This window comes from Montipora foliosa, chromosome 1 (genome assembly GCF_036669935.1).
Source record: "Montipora foliosa isolate CH-2021 chromosome 1, ASM3666993v2, whole genome shotgun sequence".
In the NCBI taxonomy this organism is placed as follows: domain Eukaryota; kingdom Metazoa; phylum Cnidaria; class Anthozoa; order Scleractinia; family Acroporidae; genus Montipora; species Montipora foliosa.
The window spans coordinates 19,585,500-19,607,999 of NC_090869.1; the positions used below are offsets into that span (position 1 = coordinate 19,585,500).

The 22,500-nt window shown below is 38.3% G+C and overlaps 3 protein-coding genes across 4 annotated transcripts in view; 1 reads left to right on the forward strand and 2 right to left on the reverse strand.

Moving 5' to 3' along the window:
• Positions 1 to 2,483: 2,483 nt before the first annotated feature.
• On the reverse strand, positions 2,484 to 10,605 carry LOC137992260 (GEL complex subunit OPTI-like). Its single transcript, XM_068837495.1, has 4 exons — positions 10,423 to 10,605; positions 6,277 to 6,380; positions 4,463 to 4,592; positions 2,484 to 3,140 (listed from the first exon to the last, which is right to left on the reverse strand). Exons 1-4 carry the CDS (start codon positions 10,531 to 10,533, stop codon positions 3,099 to 3,101), a joined length of 387 nt encoding a protein of 128 aa, XP_068693596.1. The 5' UTR covers positions 10,534 to 10,605; the 3' UTR covers positions 2,484 to 3,098.
• Positions 10,606 to 10,684: 79 nt separating this feature from the next.
• Positions 10,685 to 14,352, forward strand: LOC137992279 (large ribosomal subunit protein eL13-like). The gene is made up of 4 exons (XM_068837528.1): positions 10,685 to 10,736; positions 11,031 to 11,301; positions 13,174 to 13,347; positions 14,102 to 14,352. The coding sequence occupies exons 2-4, from the start codon at positions 11,056 to 11,058 to the stop codon at positions 14,315 to 14,317; spliced, it is 636 nt and encodes a 211-aa protein (XP_068693629.1). The 5' UTR covers positions 10,685 to 10,736; positions 11,031 to 11,055; the 3' UTR covers positions 14,318 to 14,352.
• A 2,088-nt stretch (positions 14,353 to 16,440) lies between these two features.
• Positions 16,441 to 22,500, reverse strand: part of LOC137992266 (protein disulfide-isomerase TMX3-like) — a 21,819-nt gene continuing 15,759 nt past the window's right edge. For both annotated transcript variants that reach the window (XM_068837515.1, XM_068837508.1), the window contains exons 11-17: positions 21,469 to 21,529; positions 21,328 to 21,381; positions 20,678 to 20,734; positions 19,020 to 19,161; positions 18,039 to 18,077; positions 17,918 to 17,947; positions 16,441 to 16,730 (exon numbers count right to left, since the gene is read on the reverse strand). In XM_068837515.1, coding sequence (XP_068693616.1) covers positions 16,497 to 16,730; positions 17,918 to 17,947; positions 18,039 to 18,077; positions 19,020 to 19,161; positions 20,678 to 20,734; positions 21,328 to 21,381; positions 21,469 to 21,529 — 617 coding nt within the window. In that variant the 3' untranslated portion in view covers positions 16,441 to 16,496. The remainder of the gene's footprint in view (positions 16,731 to 17,917; positions 17,948 to 18,038; positions 18,078 to 19,019; positions 19,162 to 20,677; positions 20,735 to 21,327; positions 21,382 to 21,468; positions 21,530 to 22,500) is intronic.

A 22,500-nucleotide genomic window follows, 5' to 3' on the forward strand; every position in this document is an offset into this window, starting at 1 on the left:
CGGATCCGGAGTAAACAACTTTGGATCCGGAGTATAAACTTTGGATCCGGAGTAAACAACTTTGGATCGGGAGTAAACAACTTTGGATCCGGAGTATAAACTACGGATCGGGAGTAAACAACTTTGGATCCGGAGTATAAACTACGGATCCGGAGTAAACAACTTTGGATCCGGGGTATAAACTATGGATCCGGAGTAAACAACTTTGGATCCGGAGTATAAACTACAGATCCGGAGTAAACACCTTTGGATCCGGAGCAAAAACTATGGATCCAGAGTAAGAAACTATGGATCCGGAGTAGAAACTACGGATCTGAAGAACGCAAGATCGGATCCGGAGTATAAACTATGGATCCGGTGTAACTATGGACTCGAAACATCAAACCTCCAGTTAGATTTTTCGGTTCGCAAGAATTTGTTGAAGTTGACTGGAAACTTTGGATCTAACGGCCGGATCTTTTTTTGCAAGGTAAATGCAATTTTTATTTAACTCTAAGGATGGCACTTACGGGCCACCGTAGAAACCAACCAATTTTATCTAGCTGGCTGGGAAATTTTTTGTGTGTCTTGCTGGGAAAAAGGAACAGATAATTTTTTCCCAGCAACACTGAAAAACATCTGAAAATGCCTTAATAACATTTATTTTCATTAACTGGGGTATAATAATGCATTTTACAACAAATTGGTCGTTGGGTGCCCCTGAGATTTCGACTCAAATCAGAAGTTAACCACACACTCTGTAGGTAGGTCAAATTTTAATATTTGAAAACATATAGAAATTTACAACTACTTTTAGACGGTGGATCAAACACATTCTCCTCTTCATGCACATGTGTCAGTAGTGGCAACTCGTATTACGAGCCCCGGGGGGGGGGGGGGGTGGGAGGGGGGTGACTTCGAATATGAACTGATAGGGATGCTTGTCGGAAATTTTAAATTAAATCCCTAAAGGAGATCAATCTGGGCTTTTCCCCAGGATTTTTTGACCCCCAAAAGAGACCGTATTTAAAGCATGTTAAATATATATATCATTCTTCGGGTGAACCCCTAAACGAGACCTTCACGGCTACATATGATGGCCTTGTCCCAAAACACCATAAGTGAGACCAAAATCCGAAAATTTACACCCCTAACCGAGATGACGAGCATCTCCACCCCTTTCATATGCGAGTCCCCCCACCCAGGATTACGAGACTAGTTGAGCTACCTATGGGTCCGAATACAGGTTGTTCCGCCTCAGAGTCGATCCGCCCCACAGTATTCTGACGACCCTCATAGGATAGCTAACCAATCCTAAGCCTAAGCGTTCATTACTAAAATCAGTGCTTAGACCTAACCATTGAACTTAATTATTCAAATAAGATCGACTCTGGGGCGAAACAACCGAGATAAATATATATATATAGTCCAAAGATAGTTCGCATCTTTTCCCCTCTCTTCTCATGACACTTTCAACCCTTTTCCCTCTCTTCGTACAACTGTCACTGTCATCGGATATGTAAAACTTACGTCATTCTTGACTGGGGCTTTTACGACATCCTTCGGCCCTTCGACGCTTGAGTATACTTTTGAAGGTATCATAGAAGAGAACGTCCAACTCCCTCTTTTTTTAAGAACATGATTTTTCAGTATGTTTTCAAGATAACTAAAAGCGCAATGATTATGAAATACCCTACATTCCCAATAAGAGAAAGTGGCAATTGTCACACCCAAAAAGTTTCGGGACCTTCTCGAAATTGCCGAAACTTTTGGGCGTTAAGTCTCTGTGTAACGTCAAACCGAGGGGGTTTCAAGGCATGAAACTTTGCGTTTAGGTTGTTCTTTTGGGTCTTGTAAATCTGTTGAAAGACCTTCTTTCTAATAAAATAAGAGGATCGTATTTTTACAATACTATCGGTTTTTCGCCGGGCCCTAAAAGTTATGGGGAGTTTTGAGAAACAGGCCTTTGAGTGAAACACCACAGTTGTTCTCGGGAGTGAACGGGACGGACCAAACACCGGGATTTTCCCTAGGAGTGGGTGTTCTCTACCATTCCCTCCCAGGGACTTTGAACATTGAAGAGTTATGAACAGCCTACAGTTTTAATTCGCTGTCCACGAAGACTTGAAGGTAATCATTTCCCAATGAAACTACAAATGCAGCACTTTCTCCTCAATTATTTTAAGACCCTTAGTGTTAGATCAACCAAGGTTTGAATTCATGACTTCCCGCATGGTAGTCCAGTCCTGGCCTCAGGCAACGGCTCTACTGTTGCACGCTACATTTACCAGAAAAAGCCATCTATGGCTTCGGATAAGACACACTACAGTTTAGGGATCTGTGCAGTTAGTACCCTCCTGGTACCATGGGTGGGGTAAGTATCATACAGTGGGACCAAGGTAGGACCATACAAAAGAAACAAGAGGCTGAAGTTGAGTTTTGTATTAAAAAATGATGAGCTAGGGCCGAGGTGGCATTAAAAAGTTACACAACCACCTCAGGACAAGTTTAAAAAAAATCATAATTTAATGACCAGTAACAGCATTTTTCTTTGCAAATAACTTTCAATATTTTTTCCATCTGAACGTTGAGGACAACATGGGTTTTACAAAGCCATGTAGTTAGTAAATACCAGTTTCCTTTTTTATTTGCTGACAAGGCATTTCTTTCTAAAAGCCTCCCTCTTAGGTAGAGCGGCATTTCTCTTGGAAAAAACTGAGGTTGTTGTATTGTTTGCATCGAAATTTTAAGATTTTAATCCTGTCTGAGTAAGAACAGTGGTTCAACATCCATGTTAACTTGAAAACAAAGTGAAAACTAGTAAAAAAGTCAGGACAGCTTTATTCACATGAAAGTAACTTCATATGCAAACTTTGGACGAATTTTGCGCATAAGAAACAAGAAAGTTCTAAACTACATGTACGGCCGGTGAGTGCATTTTCAATTTTCAACAACTTGCAATCACTTAAAAAGAGAAAGTATCTTCTTGGCAACAATTTGCCAACACAAAAATTGGTACAGCTGTAATCAGGATTACTTTTTCCAAGGATGGAATTCTACAGCACGTCAGGTATGTTGAATAATAATACCATGTACATTTTGTATTTATGGAGACAACATCAAGGGAAATGTATTGCAGAATATAATATGATCCAAACCACCTAAAAATGACATAAATAAACTACAGTCATTTCAAAGGATCACAAGAATAATAATTATCAATATTACATGTATATTTATATCATAATAATAATATAATTAATTAATTATTATTAAAAACAAATATTATAATAATGATAATGATAATAATTAATTGAGAATAACTACTTCACAAGAATAAAATTTTATATTTCTTCTTTATACAAAATATTTAATGTGAAGTTTAACTACAGTACTGGTTAACCATAGTTTGGTTTTAGCAATATGGATGTAAATACAGCTGCATTCATTTGGTATCCCTGAAATAAGAAAGGGAGGCCATGTTGCTATTCTTATGCAAACGTTTCCCTTTTGTTTGCTGTATAGCCGTGGAATTCAGAAACAAGGATCTTGACCACCCTTTAACTCAAGGATCAATAATTAGGTAGAAATTGCAACCTAGTTGACATTCAGATGATAATAAAATAATATTGTTTGATGCTTCAATTCTCTGGTTTGAAGAATAACAAAATTACGCAATAAAAGAAAAACAATGAAACATTGGATTTCAAATCGTAGATGCATGATTTACATGAATATTGTTATTCTTTAACCAGAGTAGCATCAAACCCATGGGTTTCAATAAGATTTGAAGTAGACAGCCAGTCAGGTATAAAAGCTGGCCATTTATGTTCAGCAAGAAGTGTGCTTTCCTGTTGGGGCAACCCATCAGAAATATTTAGAATCTCAATATACATTTTTGTAGCACTGGGACGGCAAAATTGAGAGAAATGCATGGCTGTTGATTATTAGCTGCAACAACAATAATAATAATAATGAAGAGGCAAGGAGAACAAGGGTGTAAGTGACCATTTTTTCCAATCGATATTTAAATTGCCACAGATGGTTTAGAAATGAAAGGAAAAGCAACAACATGTTGTTTTTTTTTTGCTTTTTCGCGGTTCATATTCGAGAATTATCATGTGCAAAAAACTCCGCTTGCTAAACAAGAAACAAAAGAAACCTTTTGTATTTTAGTTAATAGAAGGCTGTAAGGCTGCAAAGAAATCCAAAATTGCTCACTTTGAATCAACTAAGCACTAAAAAGTTGTTTTGTACATAGAAATAACATGAGGAAAGTGCTAAAGCATGTCTTAAATAATTATTCCATTGATATATAAACACATATAACAAGGTTGGTTCTCTTTGCTAAATTTCTGTTTTTGGTGTTGGCATTGGATAATAAATTATTTTAATACTTTTAATGATAAGAGGCCAAGTATTGCAGGTAGTGGTACACCAACAAGAGCCACTTTTGATATTCTTGGTATCAGTAATTACTCACCAAAAATAATGAAAATGATGTCATAAAACCTTCCTTAGTCAGTTCCCATGGTCCACCATACTCTTCCTCGTCAATTTTTTGAAAGTTCGTAAAGTATATATACAACACACCAGCATTTATTAGTACAAATCTATGAGGACAAAAACAACTGTTAGAATAAATTTTAAGGTAAAGTCTGCTATGAGCCTAGAAGGCCCATCAGGCCGGCACTTATCTCCAGTTACTGTAGCTTGAAGCGACTAGGAGCATTTTTACTCCCCCCCGGATGGGATGCTAGTCCATTGCAGGGTTACCCCCAGCATTAAATTCTCCAATACCCATTTATACGCCTGAGTGGAGAGAGGAACCGTGAGAGTAAAGTGTCTTGCCCAAGAACACAACACAATGTCCGCGGCCAGGACCCGAACCCGGACCACTCAATCCACAGTCGAGCGCACTAACCATGAGGCCACCGCCCCTCCCAAGAATAAACTTTAGGTTCAGTTAAATACACTAAAGTAGATGGCACACATAATTTAGCAATACACATTATTCCAAAATGGTCGCTATTTTAGTATTATTTTGTTTCCTTGCAAAATGGCCCTTTTGGCCTCCCTTTTAAATGGAAAGAATATTTAACCTTGAGCAAGGCAAAAAGGGCCAATTTGCAATTTCAACCAAAAGAATACTAAAATGGTGGCCATTTTGGAATAAGGAGTATAAATCGTGTCTTAAGTTTGTTCTCTCACAAATGGAAAGAGTAAAAAAAGAGAGACAAGTCGGGAAGAGAAAGAAGACTCTGCCAGCTGCCTTGACATTCTTTGATTTGCTGCTCATGCAATTGCTCATGCGGGCAATTTTTAACTGTCTAAATTCCCATGAGTATTTCCTCTGTATGTCAGTTACAGATTACAAAAACTACATTGTAGTCTGCCAGAAGCCTATGAATTTTTCAGTAGAAATGAAATGGCAATTTAAGTGAATTCTATCTTGAGATTCCTGGGTTGTCGTGTATTTGCCAGAGTTGTTCAAAAAAATATGGACTGTTGTTTTCGTTTTGTGGTTTTGCGGTTACTGGTCACACATGACTGACATCCAAATACATTTGAGTTTTTAACGCATGCTGAATTGATATGAAATGTTGAGGCAGCTGGCAGAGTCTTCTTCCTCTTCCCGACTTATCTCTAGTAGGAAGATCGAAGGAGACTCAGTTCGCGGGGTACTGGCTGAGTAGCTCAGTTGGAAGAGCAGCACCATGCAATCACATGGTCATAGTTTTGAACACTTTCATCCAAGCCTGGGGTTTTCAGGCCTCCTCGCAACTGCTTAAATTGCCTATCTAATTATGATGATCTTCCTTACTTTCATTGCAGTCATTTCCAGAAATGCACCTAATTAGAAGCATGCCAAATTATTTTGACATCCAACATGAAGGGTACCTTATTTTAAGGTAAAGGTTAGTGTTGTTTTTAGCTTAGGATAAATGCAGCTATTTATCCTTACTTGAGGAGCATCATTCAGGGGTCACCTCGTGGCATTTAATAAAATTATTGTCAGTATTCCGAGACATGAGTGATGTTGAACTTCTGGAGAAGAGCAAGGGGACACTTTGTGACCCTTATTGAAATCTGCGAGCATCTAATTACCAGTACTTACATTTCTGGACATATCTGTTTCATTTAATGCTAGCCTTATACATGTACAGTGTAGCTAGGTAGAAATCTCTCCAACTTGGTCACAACATTAGCCATACAAAATGAAAAATCTCTTACACAGATTTTACAGCAAATTACATGTTTATTTCTCATTATTTTTTAATTTAAATGTACACTTACAATCCAATGGCAAGGATTCCTTTCAGAGGCAAAATACCCCAAATTATACCTAATACAATTGCTAAAATCTGTCTGAACCAATAAATTACATCTAGGAACTCATCCTGAGGAGACAAAGAAGACAAAATTCAGGCAAACTACAAACAAAATGTACTCATAGGTAGAATAAATCATTTAATGCAAATATTGATCAGAACATCAACATTACTATCCTATGTACATGTAGGCAGCCCCCATCCAAGAAGAAATCCACACAAAGAGGATTAAACCTTGGTGACCCCAGGATTCAAAGGCAATTGGTGCCTTTGTAAATCAACAAAGAAAAGCAGTGGGATAAGCGCCCAAAATTTAATAAATCAAAGACTCTTTCCATAAATGGCAGCAAACTATTATAATTATACATCCTTACCCATGACTTTGCTCTCCTTAAATAAAGCATTTAATAGTAATAATTACACATCTAAAGAGAGCTTTTTCTCACAGATCCAAAAGTGCTACAGTGTATTTACATGACATAATTCTAACAATTATGAACAATAAAAATCAAGGAATGATTCTAGATTTAGTGTAGAAATGGCACTTTGTACAAAACAATGTTTCAAGTCTTATCAGGAATGCTCTCTTCCACCACAATGGAAAGAGGCAGACATTGTTACAGAGACATAGTTGCTGGCATAATGTCCCCGGGCCAAGTTAACCTAGTCCAGCAAAGTAGCAATATACCCCCTCCCTAACGGGGCTTCAGCACAGGGCTGAAGGGGTGCCAAAGGCAGTAACTCCCCGCCCAAAATGCCAAGATAGACAAGGTGTGACCTCTGCGAAGCCCATTTAGTGGTTTTGCTCCCACTTAACAGGGAGAAAGAATGACCCCATCTCCACCGAGTTTGCAATAGCGAAAAGCGAACATTGCCTGCCCAAAGGGTGAAAGGAGAAAACCCATGAGTGGAGATAGGGGTCAAAAGCATGACATGAGCATAAAGAATGAAAGCCCAAAGACAATGTCACAGAAAGCCATAAAGTATCGAATGGGCCTTGTTTTTGTTAAGAACGAAAACCAATGGCCATCGCACAGAGACTGGAGGGAATAGGATCTTCGCACAAAACATTTGACTGGAGGGGATACGACCCTCGCGTAAAGTATTTCTGTCAAAATACTCATTAACCATAGTACAACATGAACTTGAAAGGGGCAGAAAGCCCAAAGAAGCCAAATGGGTTAATTTTGTTTTGTTTTTGTTTTTGTTTTTTTGGTCTGTTTTAACCCTTTGACGTCCAAACCGGCGAAAGAAACATGGCATTAAGCTTAGGATAGTGATTCCACCTATGTGACTGCCGGCATGTGGCTAACAGAGAAAAATGGGTTGGGGGAAATAGCGCAAATCGACATGGCCAAATTGGAGGGGATGCCAACACAAAAGTGGCACTGGGGCCATAGGTGAAAACACTGTAGGTTTTAGCATGCAGAGCAGGTGTTTTTTTGGGAGAAATACGCTTGTTTGTAATGGGCCACCATTTTAAAAGCACACAGCCCGTAGAGGATTACCATTTCATACTGTCCTCCTCTCACTGAGTGCAATTTTCTTGACTCGCCTCAGGCCTCTGTTAGTCCTGCTACCAAGATGACTACCATAGTACATTACTGCACGAAATTGTCAATGAGACACTCTAGTGTTCTCAAAGATTCCAGGGGGATTTGTTAACAGGAGGAGCAGGAGGCCATTGCCTGGGGAACTTTAGACTTTGTTTCCTTGGTATGCGTTAGAATTTTAATTAGCCAGGCGGGAATGCCAGCGGCTCCAGCAGTCGTAGCGGCACCAATTCTAGAACTGTGAGAGGCATAGGAGGAGCTGTCACTGTTGCAGAGGTTTAGGAGAGTCCTTAAGTTGTTGGTGAGTGAAGTCCAGGTGAGATTTAGTCCACAGGAGAATCTGAAGAGTGGCTGGTGAGGGTCTTGTGTTGCAGTTTGGATCATATAGTCTTGCAGAGCAGTGACCCCACATATGTCTGAGTTTGACCTTGCAATAGTGACCTTGGCCATCTCCCTGAAAGGGTCAGTTTTGGACTTTTTGATCATTGCAATGTCAAATGACATAGGGTGAAGGATGTTGGGATGGAACGAGATGTCTGTTCTAGCAAGATGGGACTGAGGGTCGAAATTGCCATTGCAGGTAAATTCGCTCCTTCTTAAGAAGCCAAAAAGTGCGAGGGTAAATGTAGCCCATAGCATAGAACAGTCAACATCGGAAGACTGAAATGGTTGTAACTTAGTATAGATTCTACGCAGAACCGAAGAGGTGATCGGGTAGCGAGCCTTCTTTGCAGTGCCATGGGAAAGTTTGATCCCCCTCAAAGTTCTGTGAAGGACTGGCATTGCCGAAAGGTCCAGGGGAGAGCCAAACTGAATGTGAAGGTTGTTGACTGCTGCCAGATAAACTTTAATTGTGCTGTAAGAGACTGTGTTGGACAGATTAGTAACAAAATGGATCCGGAAGGACTGGTGGGCAGGTAGAAAGGGGTGTTGGGGGAAAATGAGCTTGTGGAAAAGGCACAACTGAATGAAACAGTGCTCACCGGTGTAGTAATTATGTCCAACGAGTTGAGGTAGCGATGGACTTGAAGATATAGGTGGCGGCCTGTACAGTCAAACCTTGGTCAGGAAAAGAGGGATCGGGCATGGAACTGGCGATGCATGTGCCAGCAATGCCATTGTCGACTCCAGGCACATGTTTGGAAGTAAAGGTAAAGTTGAAGAGGAGGGTTTAGAGGGTGATTAAACGGACAAGGTTCTTGATGCGGGGAATTCGGGAGCTCTTAGTGGATAGAATAGTGACCGTTGCTTGGTTATTGCAATGAAAACAAATTCTCCTATTGGCCCACATGGGGCCCCGGCCAGAGCATGCAGGCAAGGTATATAGGGTAACACTCCTGCCAGGTGATGCTAATACCTGTGGCAGGGTTAAGGTGGTCCACGATGGTGGAGATAAGAGTAGCTAGCATGGTTGCGGACGTGTCCGTGTTTGAAGCTTTTCTTGCTCAGATGCCATCTTGGATTGGATTTGACCATTGTTGACCGCCTGTTTCAGGCAAAGCATCGTCAGGAATGGTGACAGTTTCTGGTGGATCTACACAGGAAGAAACGCCCTAAGCAGAAGCACTTGAAGTAGACGGGTACACGGTGGGGCGTGAACGTTTCTCTGCCGGATTTGAAGGATGGGAATCCGTGCTTCGGGTCCATAAGCTACAAGATGGTGCAGATATATCTACAATGTGAAGCCGTTCAAACAATTGTTCCAGGGTTCCAGTTATAGGTAAATTGTTTTGAGATAGCAGGAGGCGTAAAACCTCGTTTGTGAGGCCAGCAAATTCCATGGCAAAGATTAAAATGCTGAGCAGAAAAAACAACGAGTTGAGCATTGGAAATTTCAAACCGAGAGGGCTCATATGGCGGCAGGAATGAGAGAGCCAAATAAGGTAGTCATGTGATGGGAAGTCACACTCTCCTTCCAGGCTCTGCCCAGTATTTTCTTACTAGCATTAACATCTATTTTTTTCTAAAATATCATTTAAAAATTTGTATAGAACTAGAACTTTCCAGAGCCACAACGGAAAAGGCTTGTAGATAGCATCGATATGAAAATGAGACTAAACAACTAATGTTATTTGCATGAAACACTTTCACCATACATCTGTTACTTTTGGAAACTAGGCTTAGGTTCAATTCACACTGAGAATGCAGTAGGGTGGTTTGATACTGCTAGCTCTCATTAAAGGAACTCTTAACAAGGCTCATCAACGTAATTAGCTTTAGCGGAAGGTTTAAATCACAGGTCACATTCCACAGGTCACTCGTTACAGATCATTGTTTACCTATATTAAAAAAACCCAACAACTTCAATTTGGCTAACCTTGCACCTAATGAGTCCTAAGTTTAGCATTAGTTAAGGTTTTGTAACGAGTGACCTGTGAAAAGTGATCTGTACTTTAAACCTGTCCTTTGTCTTTTTCCTCCTGATAAACACACTAGCACGAGTTCTTGTGTCGAGACGTTGTGTCTTGAATCTTTCACTTGCATAATTCTTCTTTAAACCAGATCACCATGCCATGAAATCATGTCTGGTAACACAAACCTTCTTCTTGTGTAAATACCTTGTCTTCCCACGTGGAATCTTTCTTGAAAGCCTTCTTCATTGTCGCTGATACTGATCCATTGGTTGCAGCAACATCTTTAGAACTTTTAGTGACTTTCTGTCCTGACATATTGAACCTAACGAGACTAACATTTATATCGAGCAAAAAATGGACAATTCAGATCTGCAGGAACAATAGTTCCTTCATGTATGAAACTTCGTAAGGTACCTTTCCGAAAGATACCGCTGACCGTACCTAACTGTCCCATAATACACCTGGATTCTCCCACTCTGCCCTCTTTCCTCGCGTTGTGGTACAGTTTTGGTTGGAAGGTTAGTTTTGCGAAACAATCCGCCAAAATTCTCGAGCATCGTCCCGTCCCTGTTCAAACTATGACAATGCGTTTATATCAGATGACTTTTTCGTTGAAAGAAGCCTATTTTAACGGCAAACTGAAAGTGGTGAAGTTTTATCTGGCCTTGTCATGAGACACATCAAATTTTACATAATAATTTTTGGTGGAAAATATAAATATGTTTTAAAGATGCCAACTGAAATAAAACACAATAAAGTGATACTTTATTTTCATTTCTTTTTCATTTGTGGCTGGTTTAACTTATTTTTAGGTTTTTACAGCCACAACTTTCCACCATGGCTCCCAAACACAATAATATGATACATAACAACCACTTCCACAAGCAGTGGCAGAACTATGTACGAACATGGTTCAATCAGCCGGGGCGTAAGAAGCGCAGGAGACTTACTCGTCAGAAAAAGGCTCTGAAGATTGCACCCCGGCCAGTGGCTGGTGCTCTGCGACCAATTGTTCGTTGTCCCACCTTCAAATACAACACCAAGATAAGGGCTGGACGAGGATTTACTCTTGAGGAGCTAAAGGTAAGTTTACTGACATGGATATCATCATTCAGTATATGAGGCGATAAGGAGCCAATTCAACACCAGAAACACGAAAATAGCATCTTGCCATATCTGTAATAGTCACAGCTGAGGCAGAAGGAATTAGCCAAGTCCAATAATCAAGAAATGAATGTGCACGTCGGGATAAAAATAAGCTTACAATAATAATTGTCTTTTTTGGTTATGGTAAACAGCTGCAAGAATTTTCATCAGAAATCTTTAAGTTTTTTAAAAATATATTCTTGCTTTTATCCTGACACATGCACATATTTTGAAACTCTGACAGGGGTCGCGGAGTACGTTTGAAAGTGGTGGGGTGGGGGGCTGGGGTTAAGTATGGATCACGTAAGTGTGAGGGGAGAGGTTTACGAGAAAATAACACCATAGGAAAAAAGTGGGGGGGGGGGGGGGGAGGAGGGCTATAGCCTCCCCAGCCCCTCCTTCTCTGCAGCCTCTGTCTGAACTTGTTCATTATTTGACTTAAGGAGGCTCAAGCCAGTTTCAACACTTTCTAGAAACTGTACTTTCTATGGACTGTACTATTTGGAAGGATTGAATCTACCCAGCTGTTTCACATAATAGCAAAGTTATGGTACCTTATGAGATGCTAATGATTGTCTTACAAGGTGCACTCACTGATGTGATGGAAAAAGGTTGCCATGGCAAGTAAAGATACCCCCCCCCCCCCCTCAAAAATCAACTAGGTGATCCCCAGTTTTAATTGCAGGCTTATACAAAAGTCTCGGCAAGGTTGAAACAATTATCTTGAGTTGATTTGACTCCATAGAAGTCATAATGTTTTCTGCTCATCACCTTGGGGTACCAAGCAATTTTGGCCAAGGACACCAAAGTTGATCATTGTTCTTTACATATTATCAATGTACTGTTTCCACATAAAGCAATATCACTAATCTTTAGCTTTACCATGATTAACAGAATCATCTACTGATTCTTGGCCAACAAGGAAGCAGTGACTTAAGAAGGCTCGAAAGGGTTTTCAGCTGAGCGTACACACGTAAGCCACACACGCAATTCGTAAGCTGCTTGCGTCAGCTCATGATTTAAATGGGTCACCAGAAATAAACAAATACCGCTAATTTCGCTTACCTTTCTCCAATTCCTATATACATGGCACATAAATAGGCATCTCCTATTCACGAAAACTACGAAAATTCTACTGAAACGGTTTAATAGTTACTTAAATCCGTTTGTGTTGACCTGTAGCTCCACTCGCGCGCGGACTCGAATGAGCGGGTGACACATGCGTAAATGCTGATCTTGTAACCCCCTAATTTTTCCTGATTTTGCAACTTTACTCGTTTATATCTCTGCTTTTGGACAGTGAATTTTTTTCATTTTTTGCATGTTAGCTTAGATTAATTTAAACCATTTGTCTTTCAAATTTAAAAAAATTCTGTAGGTGAAAAAAATAATTAGAGACACAATTCAAAAAAACTTACTTTTCTGAAAAACTGACCTACAGATTTTGTTGAATTTTAAATATTTTAGAGAATATTTCTAACATTATCTGGTAACGATGAATGGGAAAATTTCACCGTCCCGTTTCTTCAAAAAGGACCACATATGTTGATTTTAAGGGTCAAAGAAATGCCTACTATCGTTGCCATGGTAACATTATTTTTGAGGAAAACATAATGTGAGAAATCTACGATAGGTACTTAATACCCTGGCCAAATTTCGTCTTGATATGATTGCCCTAACTGTATCTAAGGACAGAATATGTTTATTTGTTTGAAAAAAGGAGAAACTATTTCGAGCCTCCTTAAGTATAGAATATTGTAACGTTTTAAACATTGACCTGATAAACTGTGCTTTTTATTTCCTTCTTAGACTGCTGGCATCTCACGTAAAGTTGCTCCTACCATTGGCATCGCGGTCGACCACAGAAGGAAAAATAGGTCGGCAGAATCCTTGCAGGCTAATGTGCAAAGACTGAAGGAGTACATGACCAAATTGATAATTTTCCCAAAGAAGGCAACCAAACCCAAGCAAGGAGATAGTGCGGTAAATGCCTTGTTTTACAGTTTTGTTTCTGTCACTTAATGTGCAAGTTGATCCCAAAGTTCATTGGTTTAAGCTACAGGTGTATTTCAGGAAAGAAATGTTTGAATTGATCATCACATAATTTATCTTTTCTGTATGATTTTTGCCGTGCCACCAAAGGTTTGGAAGAAGTCTGTGACATCAACAACCTCACAGGAAGTGGCAAACTTAAATTTCAGAGCGATGTCTCACTGATAATGTTGTTGTTGAAACTTATCAAAACTAAACTAAATAACTAAATTCATACTAACTAACTAGCTTTAACCCATTTACACCTAAAGTGCCCCTAATTGGTGGATAAAATCGTCTGGTATAAAAGAGAGTGGAGTAAAATCTATAAATCTGACTCTCAGGTGTGGAAGGGTGAAAGAACACTCAGAAGAGAGCTTTTTTAAATTCTTCAAATGAAACACTTTTGAATGAACAGTGTTGTTTGCACGTAATCATTCAAGGATGGTTGGGGTTTCAGAAAAATTATCTCTGAAGAGACAGTCAATTTGCAAGCTTTTGAAACTGCGCAAAAGACAAAATTTAACGTGAAGGATGCTTTCTATTTTTCCATCTAATACATTTGTGCAAGTAGCTCTGTCATCTTCACTTGCTTTTAAAATACTAATTTATTTCGCTTAATATTAAATTTGTAACAAATGTTATTATTAATTTACTTGAATTTGGCTGTAGCCTGATCCATTTCTGTTCTTAATTATTATTGTAGGATGCTGAACTGGAAAAGGCAGTACAACTTCAAGGTCCTGTCATGCCGATCCAACAGTCGCGCTTGCCTATCAAGGCTCGTAAGATCACAGATGAAGAAAAGAAAACTAGTGTGTTCAGCAGCATGCGTATGGCACGTGCTAATGCTAGGTTGGTTGGCTACAGAGAGAAGAAGGCCAGAGAAAAGGCTGAAGAAGAGGCCATCAAGAAAAAATAAAATGTGAATAAATGTTCAACTTTACTTCCTGCAAACTTGTGTCATAACTCAATCTAGTTGTTAGCATATTTGAGCATTAGGCCTTCCAGGGAACGGAGGGGAGCCAACCACTTGAAAAGCTGGATACTCAGCCTATCTAGTGCTCGCAATCTACAACTGAAAAGAAACAAGACATGATGTGCCTGAGAAACCCCAAATCTTTTATTTGGTCCTGTGTCGTCATCAGGATTCAAATTACTTATACGGAATAAGTCCAATAAATAATGATAGAAACCAATATAGGCTAAACTGCATAACACCTGGCCAGCTATTTGCATATGAATGGCATATATTGTTCTTGATATAATAACCCAAGTTATTCTCGCATTTTGATTGGTTCTTGCCTATGATCTATTACCTTTTATGCAAATAAAGTTTAACTCTTTATTAGTATATAAAACAAATAGATTCCATGTTGTCGTGCGTCTGTTCAATAATAGATGCCACTTTTTTGTTCTTACCACATTATTGACGTTATCTGTGATCGATTACTGAACAGACACACGGCAAAATGGAATCTATTTGTTAAATGCCTTGTTCTTCAAATAATGCCACTACAAAGAACACAATAGTGGCCAGGTATTATGCAAATTATTCTCTGATATAAATTAAATTAATTTGAGATTTTGATTTAAAAAGATTCAGCACTTAAAGTGGTACTATGATCAAAAAATCATTTCCTTTTTTTCTTCAGATTTTAAAAGCGTGTTTGCTTAACACCTAACTGGCAAAATTTTGAGCTTTGAGTTTTATCCAAAGCCTATTTATTTTGAGTGTAAGTTTTGGATTTCACGGTCCGCCATTACTCACGTTCAAAACTGGCCGATTGGACCTCAGAGGGTTTGGACATCAGAGGGTTGGATCTAGAGAAAATGACGTCATTTACTCACTAGCTTAAAATTTCAGCGTGTAAACGCAATTTATTACATATGCAAAACACCGGTTTAAAAGTCTGAAAGCCCGAAACTCCCGTGCTGCATATTAATTTAGCCGCATATACACTCATTGCATTCTTAAACTAGTGAGCCTTTGACGTCATTTCCTCCTCGACCCAGCTCTCTCAAGATTTTAAAGTTAGTAATGGCGGACGAATAAATAAGAAAATTCCAGTTAAAATGAACAGGTGTCTTTTTGAAATCAGAACTTAAAACTTGGGTCAGTTAGTGTTTAGTAAACATAGTTTTGAAATCCAAAGAAAAAAAACAATTGTTTTCTTGGTCGTAGTACCACTTTAAGGAACACTAACATCAAGTTTTCTGAAACTTCACCCATTTCCTGTTTCACTACTCACAATCAAAGGTGCATTCATTAACCCATTGACCTCTGGGAGTAAGATGTAAGAGTTTTTGCCTCCAGACGATTTTCAGGAGTCAACAGGTTAAAACTCATAGCAGTATTTAGAATCCAATCAGAAGTCAGTTCAGTTCAAAGCAAGCTGGGTAATTTTGAAATTAGCTATTTATACCTGTACCTTCATTTTGTTATCATAGCCTACCCTGATCTTGGATCAGAAAAACGTCCAATTTCCTGTTCTCTCTCACAACCGTTTGCAGTGGATGAAAATGCTTATCACATTTATGATACTCCAAAGTTGACCAGAACGAATAATAATTTAAACAATTTAAATTATTATTCTAAAATACACTTATTTCATTGAGTCCTTTCACAGGAACATGTGAGCCCAACAAACTGACCTGCTGTTAACCGATCTGCTTCATAGCTCAGTTAGTAGAGCATTGCACCAGAATGTCAGAGGTCATGGGGGTAAATTTAAGAATCCGATCCCACCAACGCGTCGGCCAACATGTCGGCCAACGCGTCGGTCAACACACCACCGACACGTCGGCCGACACACTACCGACACGTTGGCCTCATGGGTTTGAATTGCATTGAAGCCACCTGAATTTTCAGGTAGCTATAAGATACAAATCAATTTTATTGTTTAAATTGTCCTGTTAAGTACGAGGATCACTTCTCCAGTTCAAATATATCACTAAAATTAATAGGAAAAATTCAGACAAAAGAACAAGACGATCAAAGGTTTGGCCAGGGAGTATTTGGTAGACAGAGTTTTGTGAGCCAGCTAAAACAGAGAATGGTTTATTTCACTTTTTACTGGGATGCTAGTGCTTTCAATAAGTTAATCAATTTTTGGTTTTGTGCTTGGGTCAGCCTCTTCTGCTTCTTTGACTTCTTTCAAACACTTTTCTTCTTGCTCGTCATCGCCAATCTCATCTTCAAATTCCATCTCATCCAGTTCTTCCTCTTCAGGACCAGGGTCAGCAATGCACAGCATGTAAATAACAAATGAAAAGATAAGGAGGGGGAAACCAAACATGAGCAGTGCAGCAATGGGCTGGGTGGTCCAAATATCCTGCAAAGAGAAAAGGGCAGGATCTAATTAAAAATCAATAGGTTGATAACAACAAGATTATGAGTTCAATGTTCTTTGAAAAACATGTGAAGTCTAAATTTGAAAATGTATTAACTAAGGTAACATCTGAGAATTATAATCATGGCAATATCTAAAAAATGTAGCAGTGTGAGCAAAGCCAAGTGACCCTAGTCCTCAAAAGCACTGACTAAGATTTTATTATCCAACTGTATTAGTTATTGTACAAAAAAACACATGAAACGAGTCAGTACAAATATTCCACGTTATTGTACACTTGGTTATCGTACCGTAAAGAGAACCAGTTTGACTACTTTAGTTGCTGACGTTGCTCCGCGATCTTTCACACATTTTTGGTTGTTTACAATTCACTTGCTAGAAATTTAGTGCAAAAAAGTTGGATAATAAAGAGCTTATTGGATTTTTGGTATGTATTATTGCTGAGTATTTTTACTTGTTTGTAATTTGACTTGCCCTAGCAGGCTCATCAAAATACGACACAACTCATAAAAATACTCAGCAATACTACACACCAAAACATCTAATAAGACGTTCGATATATATACTCAACAAAATATGCAATATGGAAGGTGCTATAGAAACAAAGTGATGGGAGTGATTTTGTTAAGTATTATGATAAATAAAAAATCATATGACCTTGCTTGTGCATTTTGTCATTTACCGTCAATCGTGATGTAAGAAATTTTTTAAATTGAACTCGCCTATGGCTCGAGTAATTTTAAGAACTTCAAAACATCACTAATACCCATAAATCACAAAATGCACAAGCAAGTTCATACAATTTCCTATACGTATATTCATGGTAGATGCTGGAAACTGATTGGGCATGTGCTGAGGAAAAGTGTAAATCAGAACATGAGGATAGCCTTAACATGGACCCCAGAAAGAAGACGTAGGAGAGGTAGGCCGAAGGAGACATGGCAAACAGTAGCGAGAGAACGAGGTGAACTTGGGTTCAAAGGTTGGGCAGAAGCTGGTAGTTGTGTGAAAGACCGAGAAGCTTGGAGAGAGAGAACGCAAGGCCCTATTTCCCTCAGAGGGAAAAGGACACAGATGATGATGATGATGATATTCATGGTTCCCATTTTAAAGAGTTACTTCCAGTAACTAGATTCTTTTAAAACTATTTTGTTAAGCATTTCACCTACATAAATTGTCCCAAAGAGGTCCCAGATTCCCTGAAACAATGAGGAAAGTCATGGTTGTAAAAGGAATCAGATTAGAAAATGCTGTTGTTTTAAATCTATGTAATTATTTTAGATTAATTACCCGGTAAAGCCTCTGGAAGTAAGAGTCTCCACCATATCCCTGCAAAGCAAATAAATAAAGAAAGAAACAGGATTCACAATTTAATTAGTTAAAAGGTTACTTGAAAGGCAGTGTCTACAAAATCTGATACAACTATGCTGGCATCACAAGATTTTTTTTAACTACCATAATCCATTAAATACTGCATGTTTTGCTGAACAGTTTTCATCATTGATTTTACGGCAAAGGTGCAGGCGCGCGCTATTTTAAAATTAGTTTATCAGTTTTGCACTCCTTCCATCTACTTTTAAATTGCAAATGGCATTAGTCCTAATTGTCCAAGCCTCCTCAGTTAAAGTCCTGTACAAGCACAAGTTTTAAAATTGTTTTTGATTCATTCAAGCTGACTATCTGCCAACCCATTCCTGATCAGTTGCTAACCCGTTTTCCGTAGTACAATTTTTCTAACTAAAAGTGTAGACCTATGAACTGTTTGCCTAATAATAAATATGGAGGCAGCCACAGAAGTAAGTGACTGTAGTCAATTTTTCTGTCATTTCTATTCATTTTCAACATTTTGTAAGGCCAAGCATTAAAAGACCTTTCACTTTACATTTCAGATCAAATTTGTTGTAATTTATTAAAATATGATTCTGTTCCTTTGTATTTGGTGTCTTTGGTCAATGGAACACTGTATCTTGAACCAACCATTTCCAAAAAAAATAAAACTAGAAAAGTTACACTGTAGGAGGGTTCCCTTGCAAAATAAGGAAAATAGAAACTTGACACCCTGCATTATGTTTCATTTTGGTAAGTGGCAAGAGGTTCGCAAAACTGTTCTTTGATTTACATGGGCAGAGACTTTGAAAACTGAAGAAATCTTGATTGGAGATTCTGAGGGTGATTATGGCTAGTAGTGCAATGCTATCCTTTTCAAACTATAACAATTATTATATCGCACTGATGACTAACCAATCAGACTAGAATTTATATTAATTTTACCTGTTCATGCCCATCCAAGATATCATTGAGGAAGGAGGTAAGATTGTCTTCTGTAAATTCCTCTTTAAGTTCTGAATATTGCTTCAAGTAGTACACATGGTCTGTACTGTTGTACACCATCAGAAATGGTGCTGCCAAAGAGCTGAAACAACAATTGTGTAAGTAAAATATTTTAGACAATAACAAAACCTGTTATCAAAAATTTAATATTTAATACGAGATACGCCGGTATGCTAATATTCTCCTCTAACAATTTATACCATTGTTTTGAGTCCAGAGGGACACTTTTTGTGGAGTGTTTTTTTTTAAATCACTCAAAAAACTCACAGCACGTGTTTCATCAGGGCTAAAAACACTCCTCTATGCCTCGTGTTTTTAAACCCTGATAAATCACTGCTACTCGTTTTTTTAAGCATGACTTTGACACCCAAACTGGCCTGAACCGGCCGGTCTGTCTAACGCCTGACGATTTTACTTGTTGATGGGGGACCCCTGGGAGTCAATGGGTTAACCGATTCCCACCAAAAGTGCCACCAGTTGGCAAGTGAAATCGTCTGATGTTAACCAGAGTAAAAATCTACAAGTCTCACTCTCAGGTGGGGAATTAGGGTTAATTTTCTAAAAGGCTGCAACCAAAAAGAATTGTGTCCAAACAAGCCTTGGTTGTATGCTATTTAAGCCATAGAGGACTATTTTTCTGTGTTTCCATAGCCTCATCTAAACACGAGAGGAAGGGGGAGGGGGGTTGGTTAAAGTGAGGACAGTTACATGTATGCATAGGTAACTGTCGAGAATTCTCCCAATTCCCTTAAGTGTTTAAATGAGGCTATGGAAATATAGAAAAAAGTCCTCTATTGCTTTTATAAAATATTTCTCAAAGATAATTTGACAAATGAAAGAAATTGCTGGGTTTTTTTTACTTCTTGATTGAAACAAGTTCCTTGATACACGCTCATATTTCCTACCAGCCAATGAAAACACGCGTCTGACAACACATTTTTAAAACCAATCAAAATTTGTGTGATGACACAGCCGTGTTTCCATGCTCTCACCTAAACACAGCTATTGACCAATGAGAGTGCATGTACTATCCTAATTATTTCATAAATGCATTTAATTATGGTCCATATACATGTATTAATACATAATTTTATTACCAGTATATTAGGGCCAAAAACAATACTTTTTAAGCTACATGCATGAAACAGTCTAGCTAGGAGTGGATTTTAAGACTACTGAAGAGGGAAGAAATCCTCTGAGTCATATTAAGATTGGCTAAAACTGTGCCCAGCCACCAATCACATGGTAGAAACCCGGACTTGAACTCTGGCTGCAAATAAAGATCCAGGCATGATTAACAAGCAGTACTTTACACCAGTCTGACTTTTCCTGGACAAAATAACCCAAACATAGTCTTTCACTTGTGATCCATAGAAAATGATGCAAAAAATTAAGTTACTGTTATAAATTAAATAGAACCATTGCAAAATTTACAGCAGCTGCCTTTTCTGTAGTGTTATTTTACTCTTTAACATGAAGCAGGATTAAAAATAAAATCAATCAATTACCTGCCTCTTATCTTTCTTTAATACAGTTCCATAACTTTGTTACTTCACTTTTCGAATGGATAAAATACATGTAAAGAGATTTGCCATTACCTCATCATGATGTTTGACGCTATGGTATCTCCCAGCATCCAACCAAAAAGGAAAAATCTACGAAGAAAAAAATAATCCCCAAACAAAAAAAATTGATATAAACAAAAGAGTTTTGCAAGACTGCAATGATAAAAAATATTGTTAAATAAACAACACAGTTGTGTGGAATATTATACTGTACTTAGTTGTTAACTACTTGTCTCTTGTGTGCTTCTGGATGGATGTCATTTTTGGTGGGGCCATTTATCATGTGTATGTTTTTTTCAAGTTGCACTCATATTTTATATCAATTTTTCATTGTAGGAAAGATTTTACTTCTGTCATTCAACACTTACAAAATTATTGGGTCCATGCAGAGCACAAAGAGCACCTGCATCAACCAACAGTCAAGCTGCAGTTGGCCAACTGTCGGTCAACGTGTTGGTTGGGATCAGATTTGTAACACCATTACCCAAAGTTTTAACACAATTATTATAGTACTTATGGCCATAAATTAGCTCACTAAAGTAAATCATGTAAAGATCTGCAACACATATTGTAAAATTAATCTATAATACTCAGGAACACAGAAGATCTTGATCATGAACTGCACTGCAGATATCCTGTGCAGTTGAACATCATGAACAGGGTAATGAACACTTAGAACTTACCTATGAAACTTTTCTCTTTGGATTAAGGCTACACTCTTCACAACTTTGCTCACTCTAAAGAAAGAAAAATTAATTTCTGAGAATTTAGCAAAGTTGAGCAACATCAAAAATGCTACCATGTTAACATTAATTAACACAAACCTCTCATTGATCTTCTTTTTGCTTTTTTGTTCGGCTAAGATGGCAAGCATCAATAATTTACCTGACAGGAAAGGAAGGTGTGTACAAAAATTTATTTTTTCTTGGCTCTTCCTTTTCCCTTGTTAAATCAATGATATTAGTTTGTGTTTGATGGGGAAAGTATTAATCAAAAGCACTCAGGCTACCAAGACATAACAAGTTACTAATACTGGTAAGCAGTTAGATACAATATTGCAGCAATAAAAAAAGAACTTGCATTCAGAATGGCACATAAGACCCTCGTTGATAATAGTACATGCATATAGCACCCCATGACTGGGAATGTTCAGAGTGGGAGTTCAAGTATTGAAGAATTTTTCTTTGGCAGCTTTTCCATTTCATTGCGTGGAAAGGATTTATTGTAACCATTACAGTAACAGCAAACTGTAACTAGATAAAAATTTGTCCATTTGAGTTCTTATTGTATTTGATAATCTCTTGGTTAACTTGTTCGGTCATCAATGTACTTGAGGCTAAATTCACAGAAACTCCTAATAAGAACACAAAAAATGATTATGATCTAGTGTATAAGCTTACCGTATTTACCCATGTATAAGTCGACCTTTTATGGCCTCAAAAGAAGCTCCAAAAATCGCCCTCGACTTATACACGGGTCAAAGATTTTGAGCCAAGTGCCAGCTAAGTAATTTATTCAAAATTAACATAATAATGTTAACGTTGCCTTGGGCATAACGAACGCAGTGGACAAAAGCCCACGTAAAAGACTTCAAAACGAATGTAAGCAATTCCAGTTGAAATGAAAAAGGATTTGTCCAACTCTAAATGTTGAAGATACTCACAAGCACAAATATGAAATAGACACTGAAAATTTTCGTTTTCCAAAGGCAGAAAGCTCTAAAAGTCATTTCTGTTTCTTCGAATAAAACACGATTGTTCAACCGCTTATAGTAACCTGGCGCAATACCTCTTGTTTGCGTGCAAGCATCGTCACTCGTGTTGCATGAAAATGCTGGTTGGTAATGAATGTTTTTT

What these genes read in the sequence shown, in the direction of transcription:
- LOC137992279 (XM_068837528.1), top strand. Translation starts at nt 11,056, where the DNA reads ATGGCTCCCAAACACAATAATATGATACATAACAACCACTTCCACAAG. An exon ending in TTACTCTTGAGGAGCTAAAG is followed by an intron (nt 11,302 to 13,173) that starts GTAAGTTTACTG and finishes TTTCCTTCTTAG; the next exon opens with ACTGCTGGCATCTCACGTAA. An exon ending in CCAAGCAAGGAGATAGTGCG is followed by an intron (nt 13,348 to 14,101) that starts GTAAATGCCTTG and finishes TTATTATTGTAG; the next exon opens with GATGCTGAACTGGAAAAGGC.
- LOC137992260 (XM_068837495.1), bottom strand. Translation starts at nt 10,533, where the DNA reads ATGTCAGGACAGAAAGTCACTAAAAGTTCTAAAGATGTTGCTGCAACC. An exon ending in GGAATCCTTGCCATTGGATT is followed by an intron (nt 4,593 to 6,276) that starts GTAAGTGTACAT and finishes TTGTCCTCATAG; the next exon opens with ATTTGTACTAATAAATGCTG. An exon ending in CATCATTTTCATTATTTTTG is followed by an intron (nt 3,141 to 4,462) that starts GTGAGTAATTAC and finishes TGTCATTTTTAG; the next exon opens with GTGGTTTGGATCATATTATA.